Genomic DNA, 23232 nt, shown 5'->3' on the forward strand with positions numbered 1-23232 from the left:
TAATCTCTGAGCTTCACTTTCCCTACCCTTCTGATTTCTAACCTTTATTTACTCATTTTCCCTGCAACAAGATTAACTTTAAGATAACGCCAACATGAACATCTTTTTTTCTCTTTCGCTTCTTCAATTGATAAACCACAAAATAACTGAAGAAAATTATTGACAGCATGCAAGTGATGTGTTAATACTGTAAGTGCATTATGCTGATATAGTTTGAGTTGTATGAACCATAACACCTGATGAGGAGCAACGAATATAAGTAGTGTGACATCACCTTTTATATACAGCTACAAAATTTGAAGGGGCCAAAGCACTTTAGCCACTTTAGCAGAAACTTATAATTTTTGTAATGCAGAGTGATTTGTACTGTAGTGCTTTATAATTTGTAATGTAGAGTGATTTGTTCTGAGAAAAGATACAATCTTTCGAACTCCTTTACCAAAATATAGTGTTTGGACTTTTCCCATTTTTCTATTCACCTCACTGTCAAACCACTTATTAAGGTTGTCTGTTCCACGTTCCTTCCAAAGATCTTTCCACCCTATTGAAACATTTTTATTTCTTTTCATCCCAGTCAAGTTTTTCCGATCATCATCCTCAGAAACCAGGATCCTACTCCATAATGGGCATAGTAAATTAACGTTGTAACTAATATCCAAACTACAAGATCAAGTAACGGCCATGAAAATCTTGAGGTGAACAAACGTTCCAGGATTTTGGGTTGAACAAACTCGTTTAATCATCTACAGACATTTCTTTCGTGAGGTGAAGGGCTCAAACTTTCCACACCCAACAAATAATGTCTCAAATGTGAAAAAAACGTAAGAAGTTATAACAATAAAGCGTTTATTTGGATGTGAAAAATCATGTTCCTGGTGACCTGGTCCGTTTCCAAACGTGTTAGACATAGTTTTTCTTTGCATAATTGTTTTTCCAAATGTGGTGGTGCCAGTTTGCGTCTTTCTCAACTAATAGTTTAGATCCGTAGTTTAAGGCGTTATATTCATGCCGGGACAGGGGTGGGGTGTGAGAACCGATAGCGTGAACATGAAATTTCACGAGGATCACATCAACAGATTAAAACGTTGTTAATTATGTGTTAAATTCTGTACAAATAATGACAAGGAATTCACAAGAATTAGTGAAATTCACCACACCTTCCTCGATTAAGGCAAAATCCGCGTTAGATTTGCTTACATTTTTTGATGGAGGTTGATTGAAGTTTAAGTCAATTTAAAAAAGAAGATGCAGAATTAAAAGTTAAAGAAAACCACGTCCGTATCTAGGAATTTCAGAATGTGTCCCACTGTTTTGTTCGGAAAGCAACGGCTAGCATGAGCAATGAGCATCAAGTACACAACACAACACAACCTCACCTCACACACTTTCTATACCCCCACTAGTATATAAAGGGCACCAATGTTATTACTTCCCTTGAAAAAAAAAACACAAACCATCATCAAAGCTCTATTGTAACAACAACACTTTATTCTCGTAAGTGTTGCTTAACAATGGCCTCAAGCCAGGGTTGGACACCGAAGCAGAACAAAAGATTTGAGAATGCCCTTGCCATCTTCGACAAGGACACCCCAGATAGGTGGCACAACCTGGCCAGAGCCGTCGGAGGAAAAACTGTGGAAGACGTCAAAAGGCATTATGAGAAGCTCGTGGAAGATGTGAAGCAGATCGAGGAAGGCCACGTGCCCCTTCCCAATTACCGAAGCGTTGCAACCATGGCAAGCAGCATCAGAGGTTACGGTTACATGGATGAACAAAACAGGTTATTATTTCCTCAACCATTGTCTGGTTTTTATCTACTCCAATGCACCGTTGTGTCAAAGCTACATATATGTTATCGGGTAATATTAATGAATGGTTCCATCCGGACTTTATGTCATGATTTCGATAAGAGATTTTAAGTCTAATTCAATCTTACAAGATCATCCTTGCCTTATAAGTCAGTTTTGTGAGATTAAGTTAGGTTTAAAGTTCATTTCTATGTATCAGAGCCATATTAGAACTTATCCTAACGAAATTTTTTAGACATTTTGTTCCACCCGCTGTCGGGCTGCTAATGTACCACTCCCAAATTTATAGTTTCACGCACGAGATGAATATACCTCGGCATGATGGGATGTGTTGGAAGTCCTATATTGACTAGAAATAAGACCAATTCACAATATATAAGAGGGGTGCAATTCTCATCTTACATGTCAATTTTGTGAGATTGAGTTAGATTTAAAGTTCATTTTTATCCTGTTTTATAAAATGAAGGTTGCACTTTAGTATATACTCTAATTTAATTTTATCTTTGACTTGAAATAATATATATTGCTATATGTTTTATACAAACACAAGAAGTAGCTGTGTATGCATTTATGAAGATTATTGTCGAGTTTGATTATTGTTTCTTGGTTGAGTGTGATTGTGTTGATGATAATGCAGGATGAAGGGTCTGAGTCTGCATTGAAGGTTGATTTAGCAGTAATATGGTGGATGCTTGGATTAGTACTATAAAATATTTTATTTGCTTTTTATTTCTTTCCATATATATGTGAAGCATCGGTGCTTTGTGTTTGTGTTTCCATAAATGTAAAGATGAAAGTGTCCAAAGAGGAGCCAACAGTCAATAGTAAAACATATATAAAGCCATTGGATATCAACTTTTGTTCTCTCTCCATGATTTAGTCGCAAATGAGAACCGAGATAGAAGGTAACTATGGAGTTTTTAAAGTTTTAATATTACTTCAGAATTTGAATCTTGATTCGCTCACAAAACAAATTTATAAATTAAAATTTCTATTTACTCGTATATTATAATTTTATCTTATCTTTTTCCATATATATTTTGAATAACAGAGAATCTTACTAACGAAAAATAAAAGAAAGGATGATTAATAAACAAAAACGAAGTCTTACAACATGAAACCAACGAAAATAACATTTAGAATGCTAAATCTTCTTAGTGAAGTGGTGCAAAGATTATGAGTTCATAAACTCCTCACACTTGGGGGCTTAGTTTGGTATATAATTTCTTAAATTTTTTTAAAACAAAATAGCCCATAAATACTACATTTTGTATTTAAATATATATATATATATATATATATATATATATATATATATATATATATATAATATTATTTAGGAAACTTTTAGCGCATAACTTATTTCATATTAAAAGGGACATAATCAAGATTCAATTAACTAGTCATTTTAGTCCATATACAATTTAGGAAACTTTTATTTCATAAAATATTACTAAAAATTTTTATATTACACAAGATTTCTTTTAAAATTTATTACAAAAATTTACAAGTTTTTTTTATCATTTTTGTAAGAATTTTAATTAATGAGTAAATATTTTATGAATAATTATTCTTTATAAAATTATAGTTAGTAAACATTTTTTTATAATTTTTTTTTGTGCAAATTATTTTATATAAACTATTTTACAAAAATTTTGGTAAAAATTTCTTGTAATTTTTTTTATAAAAAAATTTGTAAATATTTCTCATTAAAAAAATTTTAAAATAAAATTTACAGGAAATATAAATTTTTTTTAGTAGTAAAATTTAAATATTTTTCTTTAAATATGACCATAAGATTACTATGATATCATTTTATTTCATATATGTTTATTCGTTTGGCTTAAGATTAATAGTTTGACATTATATTTTTAAAAACTATTCTGGCAATTGTCAAAATAAATTCGGTAAAAGCTACATCAAACAACCATAAATTATTTATTTATTTTTGAATAGTTTTTATACATCATGTATGTAAAAAAATAAAATAATACAATAACAATCTACCCATTTTCAAACACCATAAGTTAGCCAATTGATTTTAAGTTGATTAATTTAATATTTTATTAATATAACGTGAATAATGTTGTCATTAAATGGTCTATCTAATCTTGAAGATATAATAGGTCTTTTGTAAGCAAGCAATATTTAATATGAAATTTTATGACGAGGAAAATACACAAGTATTTATTTGAGAAATTATTATTAAAACAAAATTGTCTAATTAGCTTGACTTATTTAATAATAGTTATGGTATACGTTAAAAAATTCTATATTGTTTAAAATCAAAATGTTTATAAACTTTTTTTATTCTAAACTTGTTAAGAAGTTAAGGAAAAAATGGACAAGATAGGTAACATATAAAAAAGTGTCACGATCATGATCATGATCCTCTTACCTCGGATTGATTAGGATTGATTAGTGCTCTGTACATATAAAAAAGTGTCACGATATATCAACAATATTAATATATATCAATAAAGAAAAAAATTTCATGAATCTGTGTCAATGTTTTTTATATACGAGTTGAGTAATGTGACTCGGAAGGGAAATAACTGCATAAAAGATGAATAATAACAGCAAATTACAATATCACCATAAATAATGAATTCAATAAAAAAAACCCTTCAGATGTAAAATAAAAAATAAAAAATATAATAAGAATTTTTTATTTATTTCACTCCCAAAAATTTTTATATTACATAATTTTTTTTATAAATTTATTAAAAAAATTATAAAAAATATATTTTTCTGTTATTCTTTATAAGAATTTTAATTGACATGCAATGATAATTATTTATTATAAAATTATAAAATTTATAAGTATTTTTTATAAAATTTACAGTGAAAAATGTTTTATATAAAATATTTTATAAAAGCATTTACAGTAATTTTTTGCAATTTATTTTTTTCATAACAAAATTGTAGGTATTTTTTACAAAAAAAAAAATTAAAACAAAATTGGTAGAAAATAAGAGTTTTTTAATAGTGTTTTTAGGAATGAAACATCTTTAATTAATTAATCAATATATTTAAAATGACAAATAAATAAATATTTGAAATGAATGCTTTTCTTTTATTCTAAATTGATTTGATAAAATAAATATTTAGTATACAAAACTCACTCAATTATTCTAAATTAATTTAGTTGTACTTATAATAAAGATGAATTAATAAACATAAATTGGTGATATTTTTTGAACTTACTTTTCAAAGACTGTAAATTAGTTGAAAGAATTTTTATGCCTGGATGAAAATTTTTGTAAGGGTTAAATATATTTTTGGTTTCTTAACTTTTAGTAAATTTTGGAATTAGTCCATTTCGAAACTGTAGACTAATTTAGTCATCGATTTTTCAAAATACGTGAATTTAGTCATTTAAATCAAATTTTGTTAAGTTTATTAATGTTTAATACATGTTTTGGGATTGTATTTGAGTTGTTTATACTGTTTGTTTTAATGTTAAGTCAAATACTATTATGAAACGTGCTTGAAATGTCAAATAAATTTAACAAAATTTGATTAAAATGATTAAAGTCACATATTTCGAAAGATGAATGACTAAATTGATCTAAAGTTTCAAAATGAACTAATTCCAAAATTTTCTAAAAATTAAGGTAAAAAAGAACATATTTAACTCATTTTTTAATATGCTTGGTTAAATAGCTATCAGAATTGATCATGGCCCATCATTAGAAAAATATCATTTCTCAAGGTTAATGACTCAACCCAAAAGAAAAAAATAATATATCAGTTCCAAAAAATCTCCTGAGCATATATATGCTTGAAAGGAGACATGTTTTAGAGTCATCCTTTATAGAAAATGACTTGGCTAAATGCAATTGATAAAATTTACAACTAATTCTCCAATAAAGCCATTAAAATTGTTTCATTTCCAGGGTGCTGTTATTTTGATTTTTCAAGTCGCTTTCACATTATGCTCTCCCCTTGCTTCTTGTTCTTTTTCTTGTAGTATTGGGTACAATCATTAACCACGACCTTTTTTTTTCCTTCTATTTCTTCACAAAAACGTGAATTTCGTTAAAGTTCTTGAAAAATAGCCATCCAAAGAAAGTTTGGGCCCTTTAGAATCAATTGGGCTTTATCATCATCTGTAATGAGAAATTGTTCGGCTATTGCTTCCTGCACTCTTATATTTTCTCGCTGCATGTGATGAAATGACAATCTTATCCTTTTTACTCATTCTTTTCCTTCACCTCTATTGATGTGTGAGAGCTCATATTTTAAATTAATGTATTCCAATTTTGAAAATACATTTCGGAATATAACATTTTCCATTCTCCGAAATATCTATAAAACGTACAATCTTAAATTATAAAATTAAAAACATTATTTTTATTTATTTCATCAGATATAGCCAATATTTCAGACACTATGAAGATACCGAAAGAAAAAATCAAATGCAAGAAGCAATTGTCCACCTTCTTTCTCAAAGCACATTGTTGGACGTCATGAAAAATTCGTTGACAATTCAAACACGTAAACAACAATAAAAAAAGTTTCCTCCAATTTTATTAAAAATTATTAATTGTTCTTACAAGATTTTTTATCGTCTGCGTGTGAAGTTTTGTGGATGATAATGGGTTTCCTTTTATGTAATGATGATGACAATGATGTAATGTAAGGTGTCAAATGGCAAAGGAATAAACTGAGTTTAAGAGAAAAAGTCCATGCATTGAAGGAAATTCCTGAGTCTTTATACGAATAAATGGCAAAAATAAAAAAGGAGTACAAGTTAAAGTCCACTTCCTTTGTGAATGTTTCTGTAATCTAATTTTTATATATTTTTTTTCATGAGTAACTTTTTTTTTTTTGTTATATGAAATTATGGATAATAGATAAATAGTAGCTAATAATTAATAAAAATATTAAACATGTGTGACTGAGTTGTTTCTTGTTATCTACTAAAAAATAATTATTTTTCAATTATATAAGATAATGATCTCTACTGTATATCTAACATAGGATAAGTATACTAACTTTTTATAATTTGTATCATGTTACTTCAATTACTGTGAAAAGAAAATTTATTTATTAAATAATTTAATTTCAATTAAAAGTTATTTTTTTAAAAAAGAAAGTAACTTGTATAGGAAATATACAAGGGACTCCAAGGTTAATTTTGTCAAAAAAAAAATTCAAAATAATAGAGGCGCGTTTAGAAAAATAAAAAAAGGCATATATCGTGGACTGTTTTGGCGATGTTGGGCTTGTCATTTGGGCCGAATGTAAAGGTTCACGTGTAGCACGCATTGCGAGATGGCGTGTGAGAAAGAAATAAGAAAACCCATACCAAGGTAGGATCCGAGACGAAGACCAAGACGAACAAGAAAAGCAGCGAAACTGAAAAGAGAATGAAGAAACAAATGATTAGAAGCAGTTGGATTAAAGGAGAGTGAGTTTCAACCATTATCATCATCAACATCGTCACATTACATTCATTCAACTTCAAACTCATTCGATTTCATTCACTTTCCTCAATCACCAATTCAACTCCACACTTATGGGCGAACACACGCTAGGTCAAGCACAATCCCTAATCGAACCTCAGCCCCACCCAGCTCCCTCCTCCTCCGCCACCGGCCCCGACGGCGCTCAGGCGGACTCAGAACTAAACAATGTCCTTCCGCACGCAAACTCCCCTGCCTCGAAAATCCCCCTCCGTCCCCGTAAGATCCGGAAGGTCTCACCGGACCCTTCCACATCCGAATCCCTAACCGAACCCTCTAAACCGGGCAAGAGCGGTGGCCGGAGCACCAAGCACGTTGCGCCTTCGCGAGCCATGGCGGTGGTGCCGCGCTTAGTGGCGCGTTCACTCTCGTGCGAAGGCGAGGTGGAGATCGCGCTCCGATTTCTCAGGAACGCGGACCCTCTCCTCTCCCCTCTAATCGACATTCACCAACCCCCAACCTTCGACAATTTCCACACTCCCTTCCTCGCCCTAACGCGTAGCATCTTGTACCAGCAACTCGCGTACAAAGCAGGCACCTCCATCTACACGCGCTTCATCGCGCTCTGCGGTGGCGAAAACGGTGTCGTTCCCGAAACCGTTCTCGCTTTGACTCCCCAACAGCTTCGCCAAATTGGGGTTTCGGGGCGGAAGGCGAGTTACCTTCACGATTTAGCGAGGAAGTATCAGAACGGGATACTGTCCGATTCGGCCATTGTGAACATGGATGATAAGTCACTCTTCACTATGCTGACCATGGTCAATGGAATTGGCTCTTGGTCTGTTCACATGTTCATGATTTTTTCACTCCACAGACCCGATGTTCTTCCCATCAATGATTTGGGTGTGAGGAAAGGGGTTCAGCTTCTTTATAACCTCGAGGACTTGCCGCGGCCGTCGCAGATGGACCAGTTGTGCGAGAAGTGGAGGCCTTATCGTTCTGTTGCTTCGTGGTATATGTGGAGATTTGTTGAAGCCAAAGGAACTCCTTCGAGTGCCGTAGCAGTAGCCACTGGTGCTGGCCTGCAGCAGCAGCAGCAGCATCACCACCAGCACCAACAACATGAGCAACCGCAGCAACAACAACATCCTCCACAGCCGCAGCTTCTGGACCCCATAAATAGTATGTTTAATCTCGGGTAAGACATTACTGGCTCCGCAGCTTTTCATATGCTTGATTTAATGGTTTATGTGTTGATTTGATTCCCTCGTAAATATCTTGCTCGTATTAAATGAAAGTGTTCGTATTTAGAATATGTGTTTTACCTATGATTAAATTCGTTTTTTACTTTGATAGTTTGATTTGAAATTAAATGAATTGTGTACGAAAATCTGTAATCAAAAGCTTGCTTTCTCAATATGGAAAATGCTGCTGGTAATGAGCAATTGTTATCTATATCTGTGATGAAGTGTTATACAGTCGCCTGGTGATTATTCTGGTAGAGATATACACTTTCGTCTTGTGAAGACGTGCTGCTAATTCTTTCTTTTTCCCAGATTAGGAAAGCCTTCGCACCTCATGGTTACATATCTTGATTTTAGCGTGTTTTATCTTTGTTCAATTTCCATTAAGTTGACTGGTCGTTGAACTTATAACTTCCTGGGATATTTTTTTGCTTCTCCTTTCGCTCTTTCTGCAAGCTAATTTGAAAAAAAAAAGGGAATACCTTAAGACACTTTATCTTTCCTTTGGCTCTTAATGGTTGATGAAAATTTTTGTTTAAATTAAAAACTTCGTTAAGTTGCACTTTTGGTCTTCCAATATCACAACTGTATGATTTTACTGCCTCGAGTTCCAACTGTGGTAATTGGGTTTTCAAGCATGGTAAATGTGCGACTTTAGTTTCGTAGGTTTCATTTGTGTCAATTGAATCCTCTAGATATTGTAATTTTGTTGTTTAATCCTTTCATTAATTGGAATTAGTTGATGTAACATTGACTTATGACATATCTGGGAGACTAAAACCACACAATTAGAACACAGGGAACTAAAATTAAACAATTGTAATTTCAGAGGGATCCGCTTGGTACAATTAAAACTTCAGGGGTTAAAATCACATAATTGTGATACAAAAGGGACCGAAAAGACAATTAAGTTAAAACTTTTTTGTGTCAGTGTTTTTGTCTGATGATACTTAAGATATTGCGATGTAGAATTCCTGATAGCTGAGATGTCATGTGAAACACAGCTTTCTCTGTCTAACGAGGAAGAAAACTAGTGCCTTTTGTGTCTTGGTCAACTATGGTGACAAGATATGTTGCATGTGATTAACTTATGCACTCCTTTTGGTTCTCTTGTTGTGCAGTGTATGAATTGAGGGGAAAGTTTGACATCTCTTAAATTGTATATAGCATATATAGGCTGTACGAGGGAAGAAATACTTGTTGGCATTTTCTTGCATTACTATTACGTGGGTGTGAAAAAAGATGAAACCAAGAATTATATAGAAAAGTATGGTATAACATTTAAGAATTGAACTAGTACCACCAAAACTTCAAGTGGTGATACTATTAAGTAAAATTTGATTACCTAAACATGGAATGGTCTCTATATGATTTGTGGTGCTGGGATTGAAAGAATTGCTGCGTCAATTAAGCTAGCTATCTTCCCACCAAAAGAAGGGTTGAGAGGAGATCATTGTTGCCTTGTTCATCTTGAAGGGAATAAGTCAACACTCCCCATTAAACATAATAGACAATGGGTATGTACAGTTTAATAAGTCAATGCTTGGAAGCTTCTAGGCTGAACTATATACTACCGTTGCATGGTTTGCATGGGAAGAAGTGATGCGAGGATCCTGATTTATTAGTCAAACTTATATTTTTTAGTGTATTATTTTATACTTAGGCTTCGAGTTGATTTGAAGGCAGGACTGGTTCTTATGTTTCATTAAATTAATTTTTTCTTTTAAAATAGTCAAGGTAGTGAAAATAGCTTGTGGTTACAACTTGTGAGGAGTTGATGCAATAAGACATGCTCAAGGTCTATTGTTATGTTGTTTATTTATTGCGAGTTGCTAGATGGTGATTTGAATCGATAACTATTTTTCAATTTTCCAAATCCCCCCTTAAGACACCTCGGGTGGTTAGTGGGCGTCAGGAGAACTTTGCTTTGTTACGTCAGTGTGGCCTTTTGGTAGTCGTTGGACTTAATGTAGTAGCAGTGTATGGATCTCTATTTTCATTCATTGATCTGGAGTGATCATTGAACCTTTAAGGTGGTTATATTTTTGGAATTTCGTGGGTTCTCATCATATTTTGGAAAATTGCTTCTCTGCCTGTTAATAGTTAGTGTTTAGTTTGGTAGCCTGGTAATTATATTATTAATCACGTGTCTATTTAGTGGTTTTCCTTATGTGATCCGGCTTCTGAAGCTAAATCTCAACTTCTAATGACGTTGGAATCATTGCCTAACGTAATGAAGACAAAAAAAATGATGTGAAGTTATTTCTTCCGTTGGTTGTTTTGATATATCTCCTACGAAGGCGTGTATTTTATGTAATAGTAATTTTAGGAGTAAACTCAATAATGCTATGTTTTATCAGTTTATGGTATGTTGTGGTCCTGTTGTAATGTACTTGCTTGTGCTTTGTGGTGCCAACTGTCATGTATTTCCCTAAAATCTGATTGATATAGAGTTTATAACAATATATGCACAATTCAGTTACTGTGAAGGAGAGGAGTGAAAATTTGAAGGTACAGTACGCGTCTTTCATTTCGCTTCATTTCTTTCTGTTCTCTCCAACTTGAAATATGTAATTGTTTATGTTGTCTAATCTAACATAGTAATTGATGTAATTTTAACACCTTTCTCATCTCTCTGTTCTGTGAAATGTGCTATAGGGCCGCATGTGCTTGGGGACAATGATCCCCAACGGAATTTATACGAGGCTTTGTTAGCAGTCGCTCACACGGGAAGTTGCAAAGACACGACGTGAAATGTATTTAATGATAGATCTTAGTACTGAGACTTGGACATTGGGAGCATTGAAGCATTAGTGTATGATTTGCCTTGTGTTCAATAAAGCCAGTGCAAGACTAATAAAGGCCACTCCTTAATTTTGTTTTTATTTGAGTAATTGTAGCTGTTGGAGGGCTATGTTGAGTTGTTAAGTCGTCAGATAGTAGGACTAGACTGATTAGAGGGCAGTGTTTCATTGCCTTTGTTGCTGCATGGTAGTGTGGTTTTTTGGAGTGTCAGACCATGTCATGTAATTAATGTATGCATGGAGTCATTAACTGGATAAGCCCTTTGCGTTATGTGTCGTTCGTCTAATGTAAAAAAAGTGAAAGATCTCATATCTGGTAATAGGTTTTTAATTTAATAGATGCCCGTAATAGTGCAGTTTGCACCCTGTGTTTTTATTGCTTAGTCATGTGGTGATCAGTAACCCGTTAATTTATTAAGATTAATAAAATAAGTTAGGTTATTTAGTGTAATTGGTTTGGTTATATTTAAAGATACTATTTATTATTCTAGAATTAGTTTTTTAATTGCATAATTCAATAAATTAAAGAGTATGGAAAGAGATTAAATTTTGATGCATTTGAAATTGATCTAATGATTTTTATAGTTAGGACACTTTATTTTATTTACATCTTATATATAGGATAAAGATAGCGGTGAGCATTAAATTTTTAATCACTTCGGATTTTTTTTAATTTGATAGCAGACATTGTTATTAATATACTGGTATACTGGTAAATAAAAGACGTTCTTCTCCACTTCTCGTAGTGGGATAATTAATAATTTTGAGTCGCCCTCATTTGTTTATTATAACATCATTTGTTATAATATGATTTTATTGACTTTTTTTTTATTAGTTTAAATTAATTTTAAATTATAAATTTCATTATATTCAACATTAAAATATAAAAGAAACTTATTAAGTTAAAAACGAGAATCATAAAAATTGCCAATTTTTGTTTATAAATTTAAACCTACAGAAAAAAAAATTAAAAGAAGCGTAAAAACAATATTGTTACTGTCAGGATAGCGTTGTCCAAATTGAAGAGATGATCAAAATTAGCTTCTTCTGTGCGTTTAATTAATAATTTAGGAAGATAAGGAGAGAACAAGTACGCGAAGACATGAACATGTACTAGCAGACAGCTGCGGGGACAATCCGCCTACAATATAGAAACGTTTTCTTTTACAGGACGGCGATGTAATTCCGAATACACAGACCCAACAACTACATAGCGACGATTTTTGCTATTACAGCTGAGGGCACAGTGAGATATTCTAACCGCATATCCCTTTATTCCCTCTAGTTTTCATAATCATCCCATTGGAATATCAGAGACTGGATCATGCGCTTCAACACGTACCTACCTTAACACTATTACTATAAATATGCAACCCATCATGCAACACAACAGACAAACTAAAAATATGTCATACCAATACGAGAATTATGACCCCTCCTTCCCCGACCAACCTGTCGTTGACTTATACCTCCCTGTTTGGGCAAGATTACCAGCTTTCCACTCCAAACCAGCTTTCATTTGGGCTCAAGACTCCCACACCACCACCACTCTCCTCACCTACCAACAACTCAACACCAATGTTCATCTCATCTCCTCACAGTTGCAGGGTTCACTGCAAAGAGGAGACACTGTTCTTCTTCTCTGTTCTCCAGGACTTGACCTAGTTGAACTCATTTTCGGTTGCCAAAGAGCTGGTCTCTTGAGCGTACCTATCGTCCCTCCCCACCCTTCTTTCTCCAAACAAAACTATCACCACCTCGTACGAGCCATTTCTCAGACCAAACCCAAAGCTGCCATAGCTCACTCTCACTACATTTCAAGCATTCGACACTACCTCTCCTCCCCCCACAACAACACCAAGCTTGCTCACATGCTGCAAACCCTCCACTGGATTTCCATTGACCATGTCAAACACGGTACTGTGAACAACCGTGATTCCCTAACGTACAGTGGTTGCAAAGCTGATGAAGTTTATTTGGTTCAGTACACTTCTGGAGCCACTGGGATCCCAAAACCCGTGCTTGTCACTGCTGGTTCAGCTGCTCACAACGTTAGAACAGCGAGAAAAGCTTACGATCTTCATCCAAACAGCACCATCGTTTCGTGGCTGCCACAGTACCATGATTGTGGCCTCATGTTTCTGTTGCTGACCATTGTCTCCGGTGCCACGTGTGTTCTCACGTCCCCAAACGCGTTCATCAAACGCCCCAGACTCTGGCTTGAACTCTTGTCCGAATTCAAGGCCACTTGCACTCCCGTTCCATCCTTCACATTGCCACTGGTCATCAAGCGTGGAGGGATTCACCAAAGAACTTTACCCATCAACCTATCAACTTTGAAGAACCTTATAATCATCAACGAACCTATCTATAGCGACTCTGTGGAAGAATTCGTTCATACTTTTTCACCATTCGGGTTAAGCCCTTCTTCTATCTCTCCTTCCTACGGGTTAGCAGAAAATTGCACCTTTGTGTCCACTGCGTGGAGGAACTGTCACAGTGACAAAGATGGTGCTTATGCTTCTTCCAGCTTCCCAGATTTCCCAACTCACAACAAACTGTTACCGGTTGCAAGACTCGGAAACGTGGAGCAGGAAGACGTGGAGATTATGGTCGTAAACGAAGAAACCTTGGAGCCGAGTGAGGATGGCGTCGAAGGAGAAATTTGGGTTGCTTCACCAAGTAATGCTTCTGGGTACCTTGGCCACCCTAGTTTAACGAGAGAGGTGTTTCATGGAAGATTGAGAAACATGGTTAGTAAGTGCTTTCTTCGAACTGGGGACAAAGGCATCGTGAAAGGAGAAAAGAGATACCTCTTTGTTACTGGTCGATGTCAAGATGTTATGGAACTTCAAAACGGTGAGAAGGTTCATCCACATTACATAGAGACAGCAGCTTACAACAGTTGCCCCAAGTTACTCAGAGGAGGCTGCATTGCAGCGTTTAAAGTTTCAGCAACGGCGGTGGTTGTGGCAGAGATGCAGAGGTTCGAAAAGGATGTGGATGTGGTTGTGTTGAAGTGGGTCTGTGAGAGAATTAAGGCATGTGTTTGGAAGAAGGAGAAGGTAGAGATTGGATGGGTGGTTTTGGTTAAGAGTGAGTGTGTTCCCAAAACCACTTCTGGAAAATTGCAAAGAGGGAGGTGTAAGGAAAAGCTTCTTGCAGGGGACATGGTGATTCTGATGGAGATGCGATTTGAGAAAGATGTTACTGTTTTTACGAGAGCACAGAAGGTAGGAGAAGAAGCTTGGGAAGAGAAGGGTCACGTGACAAGATCCCTTTCATGTATGGACACTCCTAGCTCTCTAATATCTCTTCTGTGATATGGAGCATAATATGGGTCTAATATGAAAACTGTTGATTCTCAGTCAGCATATTTTCATCTCTGTATATCGATAAATCAATAAATGTAGGAATAAAAATACTCTTCCAGACCTATAAACTTGTATATATAACAAACGAAGAAAAAGAAATGGAAAATGATTTTTTCCACATTCAAAACAACCACTTAAAAACATGGTTTTAAAAAGGAAAATGATTTTTTGACTACTAAATTTTGTCAACTTTCTCTTATAACTTTAAGTATCATCTTCTAAATGGTTCTTCATTTCTCCATTTTCTTATTTTCAATATTTCAAGATCACTTAGAAGATGACACATCATGTAAGAGAAAGTTGTCAAAAATTAGTAGTCAAAATATTATTGCCCTTTTAAAAATGTTATGATAATTAGAAAAAGTACAATCATATATTAACTATTAAATTTTGACAACTTTCTTTTACAATATGAAGTGTGTCATCTTTTAAGTGGTTTTAGAATATTGAGAATGAGAAAATGAAAAAATGAAAAATTACTTAAAAAATAACACATAAGGTTGTAAAAGAAAGTTATAAAAATATAATAGTCAAAAAATCATTTTCTATAGAAAAATTAAACTTTTTACGTAAAACTACCCATTTTTTATAGAGTAAGAGATTTTTATGATATTGCCTTTGAGAATTCTTATTCGATGGAGTGTTGATGATGATGTTAGGATTTTAATTTTTGAAATTTGAAATGATTTATGCTGATCTTTCACATGCATTTCTCTCCTTGCATGTGTTTCGTATGCTATTCGGTTACATTTTCCTGTCTTTGTTTCTAAAGTGTAGGATCATTTTGTTTGTCTTTGATTCTTAAGTCTAGGTTAATTTTGTTTGAATTCTATCTTTTTATAAGTGGAATTTATGAATTGCAATTCATATATACTCTTCAAGTGACTCTCATTTCTAACTGAACTCTTCACTATCCTAGATCAAAAGGTAACTAGAATTTTTGTCTTCAAGTGACTCTCTTTCAAGATATTCCTAATTGAACTATTTTGACGATTGTAGAATCAAAAGGTTACTAGAATTTTTGTCTACTGCTATTCCAAAGGTTTGAGGGGAGCTAATATGATATGCTTCTATTACTCCTTAAAAAATACATGTCTTATTAAAACTTTTTCACAACAGTTTTCAATTGACCAATTGACAGAGGTAAAAAGTATGTGTTCTTTTTGTTAGATGAAGAAAAGTCCATTTAGCAACTTTTCTTTGTAAGGATAAAAAGGTATAAGGTGTGTGTTCTCTTTGTAAGAATAAGGTTTTAGCAACTTTTCTTTGTAAGGATAAAAAGGTATAAGGAGTGTGTTCTCTTTGTAAGAATAAGGTACAAGGTAAATTTGTTCATAATTAAATTTTTTAAAATGAATGTCAATTTTTCTTACTAAATTTGAGGAGAGTGTATTATAAATTAAATGAATATGATTGAGGAGAAGAAGAAGAAGGAGAAAAAGGAAAGAGGAAGATGAGCAAAAGGAGGGGATGAAAATAGTGTGTACAATGATGACATGACAACAATGACAAGAATTGAGGAGCCATAGAATAAAGAAGAAGAGGAGGACGAGGAAAAAGAGAAGGAGGAGGATGATGAAAAGCAAGGTTGGACGACAATGGCAGAAGAGGAGAAAGAAGAAAAGCAAAATGGAAGAAGGAGAAGAAAAAGAAGAGAATGAGTAAGAAGATCAAATCACGATATTTATCGACGAATATTTGCTGATGAATGATTATTTCCAAATTTAAATGGTTAATAATTACTAACAATATTTACTAGCAAATTTTTAGTAATCTACAACTACCAACAAAATTTTTTATTCATTAATAAACATTTTATCACCCTTTATTTTACTCTTGTTAATTTTACGTCACGGTAAATTTTATGTGTGAGTAAATCCATTTTTTTGTGTTCATTTAAGTTAAATTGAATTAAATGAAACATGATCTACATTTGATAGTTAAAATATATAATGTGGAAATAAATTAAATTGAGTAAATCCATTTTTTTGTTCATTTAAGTTAAATTGAATTAATGAAACATGATCTACATTTGATAGTTAAAATATATAATGTGAAACTAAATTAAATTGGTTTAAGATAGTCTTTTAAAAAGAAGTACTCAATTATATATGAAAAAATGAATTGGAACATTGTTGGACTTCATTCTTTCTAAAATTTTCGGCATAAAATCATTGAGTGACCAATGTGTTCACTGAACAAAATTCTTTTTTTTTTTTCTTTTTGAAACTTGAGAAGGTTAGTCGCTAAATAACTATTTGTTTGTTGAACGAAATTCACTTAAATGAAAATCTAAAGGTTTTATTCATTGCACAACTAAAATGTTCAAAATGTGAATGAAATAATAATAATAATATTTTATATGGAGCGTAAAGATTTACAATTTTAATTCAAATTAAAAAAAAAAAAATCTTCATCCTACTTATCGAATAAAAACATGATAACGTAATAGCTCGTAATTTAGCATATGATGTATTCAAATTTCAATTTAAATTGAAGACGTCTAAGTTTAAATAATTGTATCGGATACACACAAATATTAAAAAGGAGTTTGCTTACTGAATAATTAGTGTTATAAGGATATTAATGAATGAATAAGAAAGTGTAATGTTTGTATGATATTATCGTTTAAAATAAAATAATAAAATTTATAAGTTAAGAGATAGAATATACGAAATTTATTTATTCAATAACTTTGATTCACTTCATTTTATATTGTTCTCCACCTGATAGAAATTAGGTATATATATATGCTCAACAAGAAAAGTCATGTTCAATGAGGATGAAGTGTGGGCACATTCGTTGAAGGGCGTAGGTGTTGTTATGTCACACTCCAAATCAATTCTCAACACAGATATCACCCTTCCACTATACACTGTCTCAGTTGGCAAGGAAATGTATATAATTGTTCATCTCAATAACATTCTTTTCTTATCACTCGTCTAATGGTTCCCCTTTAGGTGCCTGTGCGGGAGCATTGCTCGGTGAAGAAGAAGAGTCTGAATCTTCAAACTCTTCATCATCACTGTCTGGTTCCCCCGTAGGTGCACTTGTTGGTGCACTTGTCGGTGCCCCTTCACCTTCCTCAGAATCATCATCGAATTCGGGTGTTCTTGTTGGTGCTTCCGCTGGCGCAGTCGTTGGTGCTTCGGTAGATGCTTCATCGTCTGACTCTACCGGTGCCTCTGCAGGTGAGAAAGAACCTTCCGGTGCACCTGCGGGAGAAATATCCTCGTCCTCATCTTCATCGTCCTCGTCCTCGTCTTCATCTTCATCTTCAGGTAAAGCATCTGGTGCTCCAACTGGTGAATCTGCCATTGATCCCGCGGGTGAAATGTCCGTTTCTGCCATTGATCCCGCGGGTGAAATTTCCGTTTCTGCCATTGATCCCGCGGGTGAAATTTCCGTTTCTGACATCGATCCCGCGGGTGAAATTTCCGTTTCGTGGCTTGCACTTGCACTACTTTTCCCCAAAACAGTAGTTAACCGCACAAAATTAGTTTCAAATTAACCACAATTTCAAAAATATATTCACTGATTATTTAATTTTTGTAATGCTAAAGAAATTCGTGGTAGAAAATTTGGAGAATGAAAAAAGTTGAAGTGATTATGATTTCTTACCTGTCGGTGTCTAAAAAGTCGGCCAAGGATGTTCCTTGGCCTTCATCGGCGTCATCGTAGGAAGAGGAAGAAGAAGAGCCAGAGCCAGAGCCAGAGGAGGCGCCACTTAGGGCTGAACCGAAGTAATCACTGACAGCATCCTGGGTGGTGCCCCCACCAATAGCTTGCTGGGCCTGGTCCAATGCGTCTTGGGAGAGGCCTCCCTGATCCAATAGATTCTTCCAATCATCTTCCTGGCCCAAAACGAATGGCAGAGCCAACACCACCGAAAACACCAAAACTAATGATATCTTCGCCATTTTCCCCTTATTCCTTTACCCTGGAGTCAAGGATTGCAGAAACGCCTTGGCAATTAGTGAACCAAGGGTGGCAACGATATGCAACTTTGTTCATTACAATCCGCTCTTTTATATACACTGCCACAACCCATTTTAGCCCTGCTCTTTTTCTCACGACCCCGATTTTCCCGTTCTCGTTTCTTATCTTTAGAAATTTTCATTTTCCGTTTTCTTTTATTTTAGTTTCTCTACGCTGCTGTTGCCACAACCCCTTCGCTGCTGCTTTTTCCTCGCTCTCCATTTTTTTTCTTCTTAAGAATAGCCACGTCCTATTTTTTTTCTTCGCTGTCCGTAATATTGAATTTCATAATTTGTCAAATATGTTTACCTATTCTGAGTTACACGTCCTTTCTTAGGAGCTTTTCTATTTTGGAAAGACAGCTTTTTTATTTCTTAGCCAAATATATTCTCCCAATTACATGTGTCATATACTTCACTCTGTGACTGCATCAAATGGACCACATTCTTATGAATATTATAAGTATGGCTCTCTAATCATATTTAAACATTTATTTTAATAAGATATGTATTACCTATATAAATTTTAAACATGTCGCTACGTAATGGATAATAGAAAATAATTCCTATCATAGTTATTGGGGATAAATTTTGAATAATGATACTTCCACACACAAACATTTTTTAAATTCATTTGACATTATCTTTCATTATTTTTTTACAAATACAAACTAACTTTTTATGACTATTTTTCTATCTTTAAAATGTGTTTTCAAATAAATATTAAGTGTGTCAAAGTATTATTATTCATAAATTTTCTTTCGCTTAGAATTGTGGGAGAGAGGGAGAGAGTTTATATATATATATAAACTTATTCTTCTGTTTTATTGTCCCATTATCGCAGTAATTTTTTTTATGCGTTATTATTGCTTTTGCTATCTGCGGTAACCTTATTGGTGTGCAAACCATGCACTGTGTGTGCTTTTGTATATGATTTTTTTCCCACCTTAATGCTCAAATATTAAATTTTATTTGGGCTCGCCAAAAAGATTGATGCCCCACCCGTGTTTGCATTATTCTCGAAATTAAATATGTTTGGTGTTTTCTTTTAGCATTTGTGAAAAATTATATTCTATCAAGGAATATTGTACTTAATCGTCGTGTATAGGTTGAATGAAATATAAAGGTTGGGGCTGTCAGTTGGAAATTCTTGTGGATGTGTCCTTAAAAGAATAATATACAGTTAATATAAGCTTTATTAGTGTACTTTCAATAGTTAATTTCGAACACGAAAATGTTTCACGTAAGATCTGATTGATATAACACCTTTCTTCTTTGTCTCATTCACATTGGTCTATGAGGTCTCTCTACTCGACTCCTTATAAAATATTTTTCTTTTACAAGTAATCGTTGATGATAAATCGAGATACATATATGGGTAAAAGTGAAAATTAATTAAGGCAGAAGCCAGACAGCATGTAAGTATTCTGTGCATATGTGCTAACCCATATACAAAAAAAATAAATAAAAAATACTCACATTACACAGTACTATAAAATACCTTACATAGGTTTGTACAACATTTTTAATAGAAGTATTTTTTATCCTTCTAAAACACAGTACTTTATAGTCTTAAAACTTAAAAATTACCTCTATATATATAAATTGTCAAAACAAAACAACCATATGTTACGGTTAACGTAGAATACCATTTACATCAAAATCGAGTTGATTCACTTGTGTGCTTGATATAGATCAAGCTTTAATTAGTATCAGTAAAATATTGTTAATATTACTGTGTCTCTTGTTTTAAATAAAATGTTCCACTGCAATTTTACTGTTTGTAAAACTATCTGTCGTATCAGTCTTTTTACCTTCAACCATATTAAATTCCAACTCCGTTAGAAAATTAGTCTTTGTTCTAGACGTATCCAGTTAGTATTGTGTTTATGTTTGAGATTTTGACATGTAGCTGAAAGAGTAAAATTAAATGATTAACAGGTGTCTAGCCATTCAAACTTGTCACTACATACAGTTTTTAATATCCAGAAAAGTTACATATCGCATGATATTTCTTACAAATTACAATTGGGTGAATATGACGGGAACAGAAACACACAGCAAGTGAGCACACCAACATAAATTGCACATGCCTTCGTGGAAACTTGCAACTCCACAGTGCTTAAGTGCTTGCTTCATCGGAGAGTCAGATTCCTCATTCGCCTGGTGAACAAAACAATAAGCTTATATTCAGAGTAAGAACAAATTCAGCCTTTTAAGGTCTGCATAAATAAGTAGACAACTGCATGTGCCAAAAAACTACACCCAATGATTACAGGTGATTTAAGGAGGGTGCTAATATCCCCGAGGGTGAAGATAAACGTCGATGCATGAATCAATGATTATTACCCAATACCATATCGACATGTTGATAATTATTATATTACTAGCCTCACCAAGGACATTATCCAAACCAATAGATCTCAGGTGCATGTGACATGAAACTTGATGGATCAAATTTCACGTGCTCTCTGCTTTTAACAATATTATAAAAAATCACCGTTTCTTGGGTTGCTGTTACAATTTCTCAGGACATTCTGATCATTGTAATCAGAAGCTCCAAAACATGAGATGTGAGAACTATTTTGAAACAGAAAGACTAACGAAATTGGCAATGCAGATGCAAAGGGTGATTTCCTCCTCATGAAATTTCCTCAAACCTCTCAACGATTTTTGGTATTTGCAACAAGAGTTATTTCCTCCTCTAATACAAGTGAGGAATAATAGAGGATAACACAAAAAATGAAAGAAATAACATAACGCACATTCTAACGAGAGTGGTATTGTAAGATAAAGTTTGCAAACACGTACTACTATGAAATCTTCTTAAGAAAAGAAGTGAAATACAAGACATTGTTACCTTTGTTCATTGTCAATTTGTCTTCCATTGATGCCGGCACCTCTGTACCTGGGTAGTGGAATCTGGTCACGCTCAATTCGAATGACATCTTCCTGGAGAATCTCATAGTGCATTTTCACCTCTTCTACGGATTTTCCCCCGACAGCGTTGGCCACATGTTGCCACCGATTTGGGTCGTCAGGGCCATGAACAGCAAGAGCATCCTCAAAACGTCTATTCTCTTCTCGTGTCCAACCCATGAATCGAGTACCGTGTATCTGAATGTGTTACAGAGAGTGAAGCAAGAAGAGAACAGAAAAAGAGTTATCAGAAGATAGCAAGAGTGTGTGTAGGTGAGTGTGTTGGAGTGGGTGGTTAAATAAGGGAGAGTGAATGAAGTGATGTGCAAGTTGGCGAATACTTTTTAGGGATTCAACAAGATATGATTCCCTTGAGAAGGGTATGTGAAGCGGGGTCAGGTACCCTTTCCCAAGTCCATTTCATTTGGATTTGATCCCTTAAGGGTTATAAACCTATGATATGAGTCTATGTACGTGACCTTTTCATTTGATGTTGGACTCAGTATTGTAATCTCATTTGTTCAGATTTTTACAGGCTGGTGGTGGTGGCGGTGGGATTAGATACCAATTCCCACTGCAATACAGATATATATATTCCCTAACAATATGTAAGGCTAAGATATTCTTCTTCTTCTTTCTAAGATGGATACAGAATAATAATCCTGTCACTTATTTTGCAACTTGTGACGGGTAATATACTTTCTCCATCACCCATTAATATATTTTTCATTTCAAATCACCATTGCATTGCTTCAGAGCCTCATCAATTACTTCACATAACTACCATTAGATAAAAGAATTGGAATGGAAACTTACTTGTTGATTCTGTGGGTTTAACTAGGGTTACTTTTTCTGCAGTCGGTGATTACTTGTTGGATGAAGTTTGCGTGCCTGAGAGGTGAAAGATTGCTCAGTTTTGGACAGTGATTTGCGTTTGGCTCTGTCAATGCCATTACTGGGATTTATTTATATTGCTCTGTTTTCCAGTTCCAGAACATGTGCTCCTTTCTGTTCTCACCCTTACTTGTGTTGTATGTGGAGTCATTGGTTCGGTGCCAGAATTTCACTATGCAAATTGTAACCATGAGTAGAAACAGAAACAGATTCAATATAGTTGATTATTAATATTTTTATTTATTATTTTTTGGAAAATAAATAATTAGTTTAGTATAAAAAATATTAATACATTTCATTTTTAAATATTAAGTATGTATTCATTTATTTTAACTATTAGCTGAGTTTAAATAAAATTAACTAAATTTAGTTTTTTTTGTTAAAATTGTGATTTTTTATTGTACAAAGTCAATATTTATGATTCTAAATTAATAATTTATCTCTTTTTATATCATTATTTTAATTATTTATTATTGTAATAAAAGAGATAAAATATTTTAAGAGATTATAATTGTATATTTTAAGATATTTATTTATCTGTAATTGATTATATTACATTTTCCGTTGTAATTGAGTAGTAATTAGCTGATGCAAATAGTATTTTTTACGTAAATATGTAAGTTTTCTTTGCAAAAAAAAATGGGTTCGTAGCCACATCATGTGGCAATTAACACTACTGATTCTAGTTTATACAAATTCTTGTAATATGCTTAAGGTTTGAATTTTTCTTTTTTCAGTTTTTATGTGGTCTTCTTTGATTTTTTTTTTTTTTTTTGTTTGAGCTAGGTTTCACAGTTTTGT

General features: G+C 33.6%; 4 protein-coding genes across 5 annotated transcripts; 2 read left to right on the forward strand and 2 right to left on the reverse strand.

The window, feature by feature from the left end:
• Nucleotides 1–1419: 1419 nt before the first annotated feature.
• LOC114163041 (protein RADIALIS-like 3) lies at nt 1420–2663 on the forward strand. Its single transcript, XM_028047088.2, has 2 exons — nt 1420–1780; nt 2446–2663. Exons 1-2 carry the CDS (start codon nt 1512–1514, stop codon nt 2468–2470), a joined length of 294 nt encoding a protein of 97 aa, XP_027902889.1. The 5' UTR covers nt 1420–1511; the 3' UTR covers nt 2471–2663.
• A 4461-nt stretch (nt 2664–7124) lies between these two features.
• LOC114163040 (DNA glycosylase superfamily protein) lies at nt 7125–11630 on the forward strand. Its single transcript, XM_028047087.2, has 2 exons — nt 7125–8417; nt 11122–11630. Exons 1-2 carry the CDS (start codon nt 7333–7335, stop codon nt 11144–11146), a joined length of 1110 nt encoding a protein of 369 aa, XP_027902888.1. The 5' UTR covers nt 7125–7332; the 3' UTR covers nt 11147–11630.
• Nucleotides 11631–17392: 5762 nt separating this feature from the next.
• LOC114196064 (uncharacterized) lies at nt 17393–18701 on the reverse strand. 2 transcript variants are annotated; one of them, XM_028086565.2, is made up of 2 exons: nt 18263–18701; nt 17393–18104 (listed from the first exon to the last, which is right to left on the reverse strand). In XM_028086565.2, the coding sequence occupies exons 1-2, from the start codon at nt 18559–18561 to the stop codon at nt 17576–17578; spliced, it is 828 nt and encodes a 275-aa protein (XP_027942366.1). In that variant the 5' UTR covers nt 18562–18701; the 3' UTR covers nt 17393–17575. The 2 variants fall into 2 exon arrangements, with proteins under 2 accessions (XP_027942366.1, XP_027942368.1); XM_028086567.2 differs by having other exon boundaries at nt 17393–18101; nt 18263–18696.
• A 1843-nt stretch (nt 18702–20544) lies between these two features.
• Nucleotides 20545–21726, reverse strand: LOC114196065 (protein RADIALIS-like 1). The gene is made up of 2 exons (XM_028086568.2): nt 21479–21726; nt 20545–20781 (listed from the first exon to the last, which is right to left on the reverse strand). The coding sequence occupies exons 1-2, from the start codon at nt 21715–21717 to the stop codon at nt 20754–20756; spliced, it is 267 nt and encodes an 88-aa protein (XP_027942369.1). The 5' UTR covers nt 21718–21726; the 3' UTR covers nt 20545–20753.
• Between the last annotated feature and the right edge of the window lie 1506 nt (nt 21727–23232).

The sequence above is a fragment of the Vigna unguiculata genome, chromosome 9, assembly GCF_037176805.1.
Source record: "Vigna unguiculata cultivar grain cowpea cultivar isolate G323 ecotype 2 chromosome 9, ASM3717680v1, whole genome shotgun sequence".
Classification (NCBI taxonomy): domain Eukaryota; kingdom Viridiplantae; phylum Streptophyta; class Magnoliopsida; order Fabales; family Fabaceae; genus Vigna; species Vigna unguiculata.

Excerpts from the sequence above, each read along its gene's own strand:
- LOC114196065 (XM_028086568.2), bottom strand. The coding sequence starts at position 21,717 with ATGGGTTGGACACGAGAAGAGAATAGACGTTTTGAGGATGCTCTTGCT. Across the intron at positions 20,782-21,478 it reads CAAATTGACAATGAACAAAG|GCGAATGAGGAATCTGACTC; the intron begins GTAACAATGTCT and ends TTTGTTCACCAG.
- LOC114163041 (XM_028047088.2), top strand. The coding sequence starts at position 1,512 with ATGGCCTCAAGCCAGGGTTGGACACCGAAGCAGAACAAAAGATTTGAG. Across the intron at positions 1,781-2,445 it reads TACATGGATGAACAAAACAG|GATGAAGGGTCTGAGTCTGC; the intron begins GTTATTATTTCC and ends ATGATAATGCAG.
- LOC114163040 (XM_028047087.2), top strand. The coding sequence starts at position 7,333 with ATGGGCGAACACACGCTAGGTCAAGCACAATCCCTAATCGAACCTCAG. Across the intron at positions 8,418-11,121 it reads AATAGTATGTTTAATCTCGG|GGCCGCATGTGCTTGGGGAC; the intron begins GTAAGACATTAC and ends AATGTGCTATAG.
- LOC114196064 (XM_028086565.2), bottom strand. The coding sequence starts at position 18,561 with ATGGCGAAGATATCATTAGTTTTGGTGTTTTCGGTGGTGTTGGCTCTG. Across the intron at positions 18,105-18,262 it reads GACTTTTTAGACACCGACAG|TAGTGCAAGTGCAAGCCACG; the intron begins GTAAGAAATCAT and ends TTTGGGGAAAAG.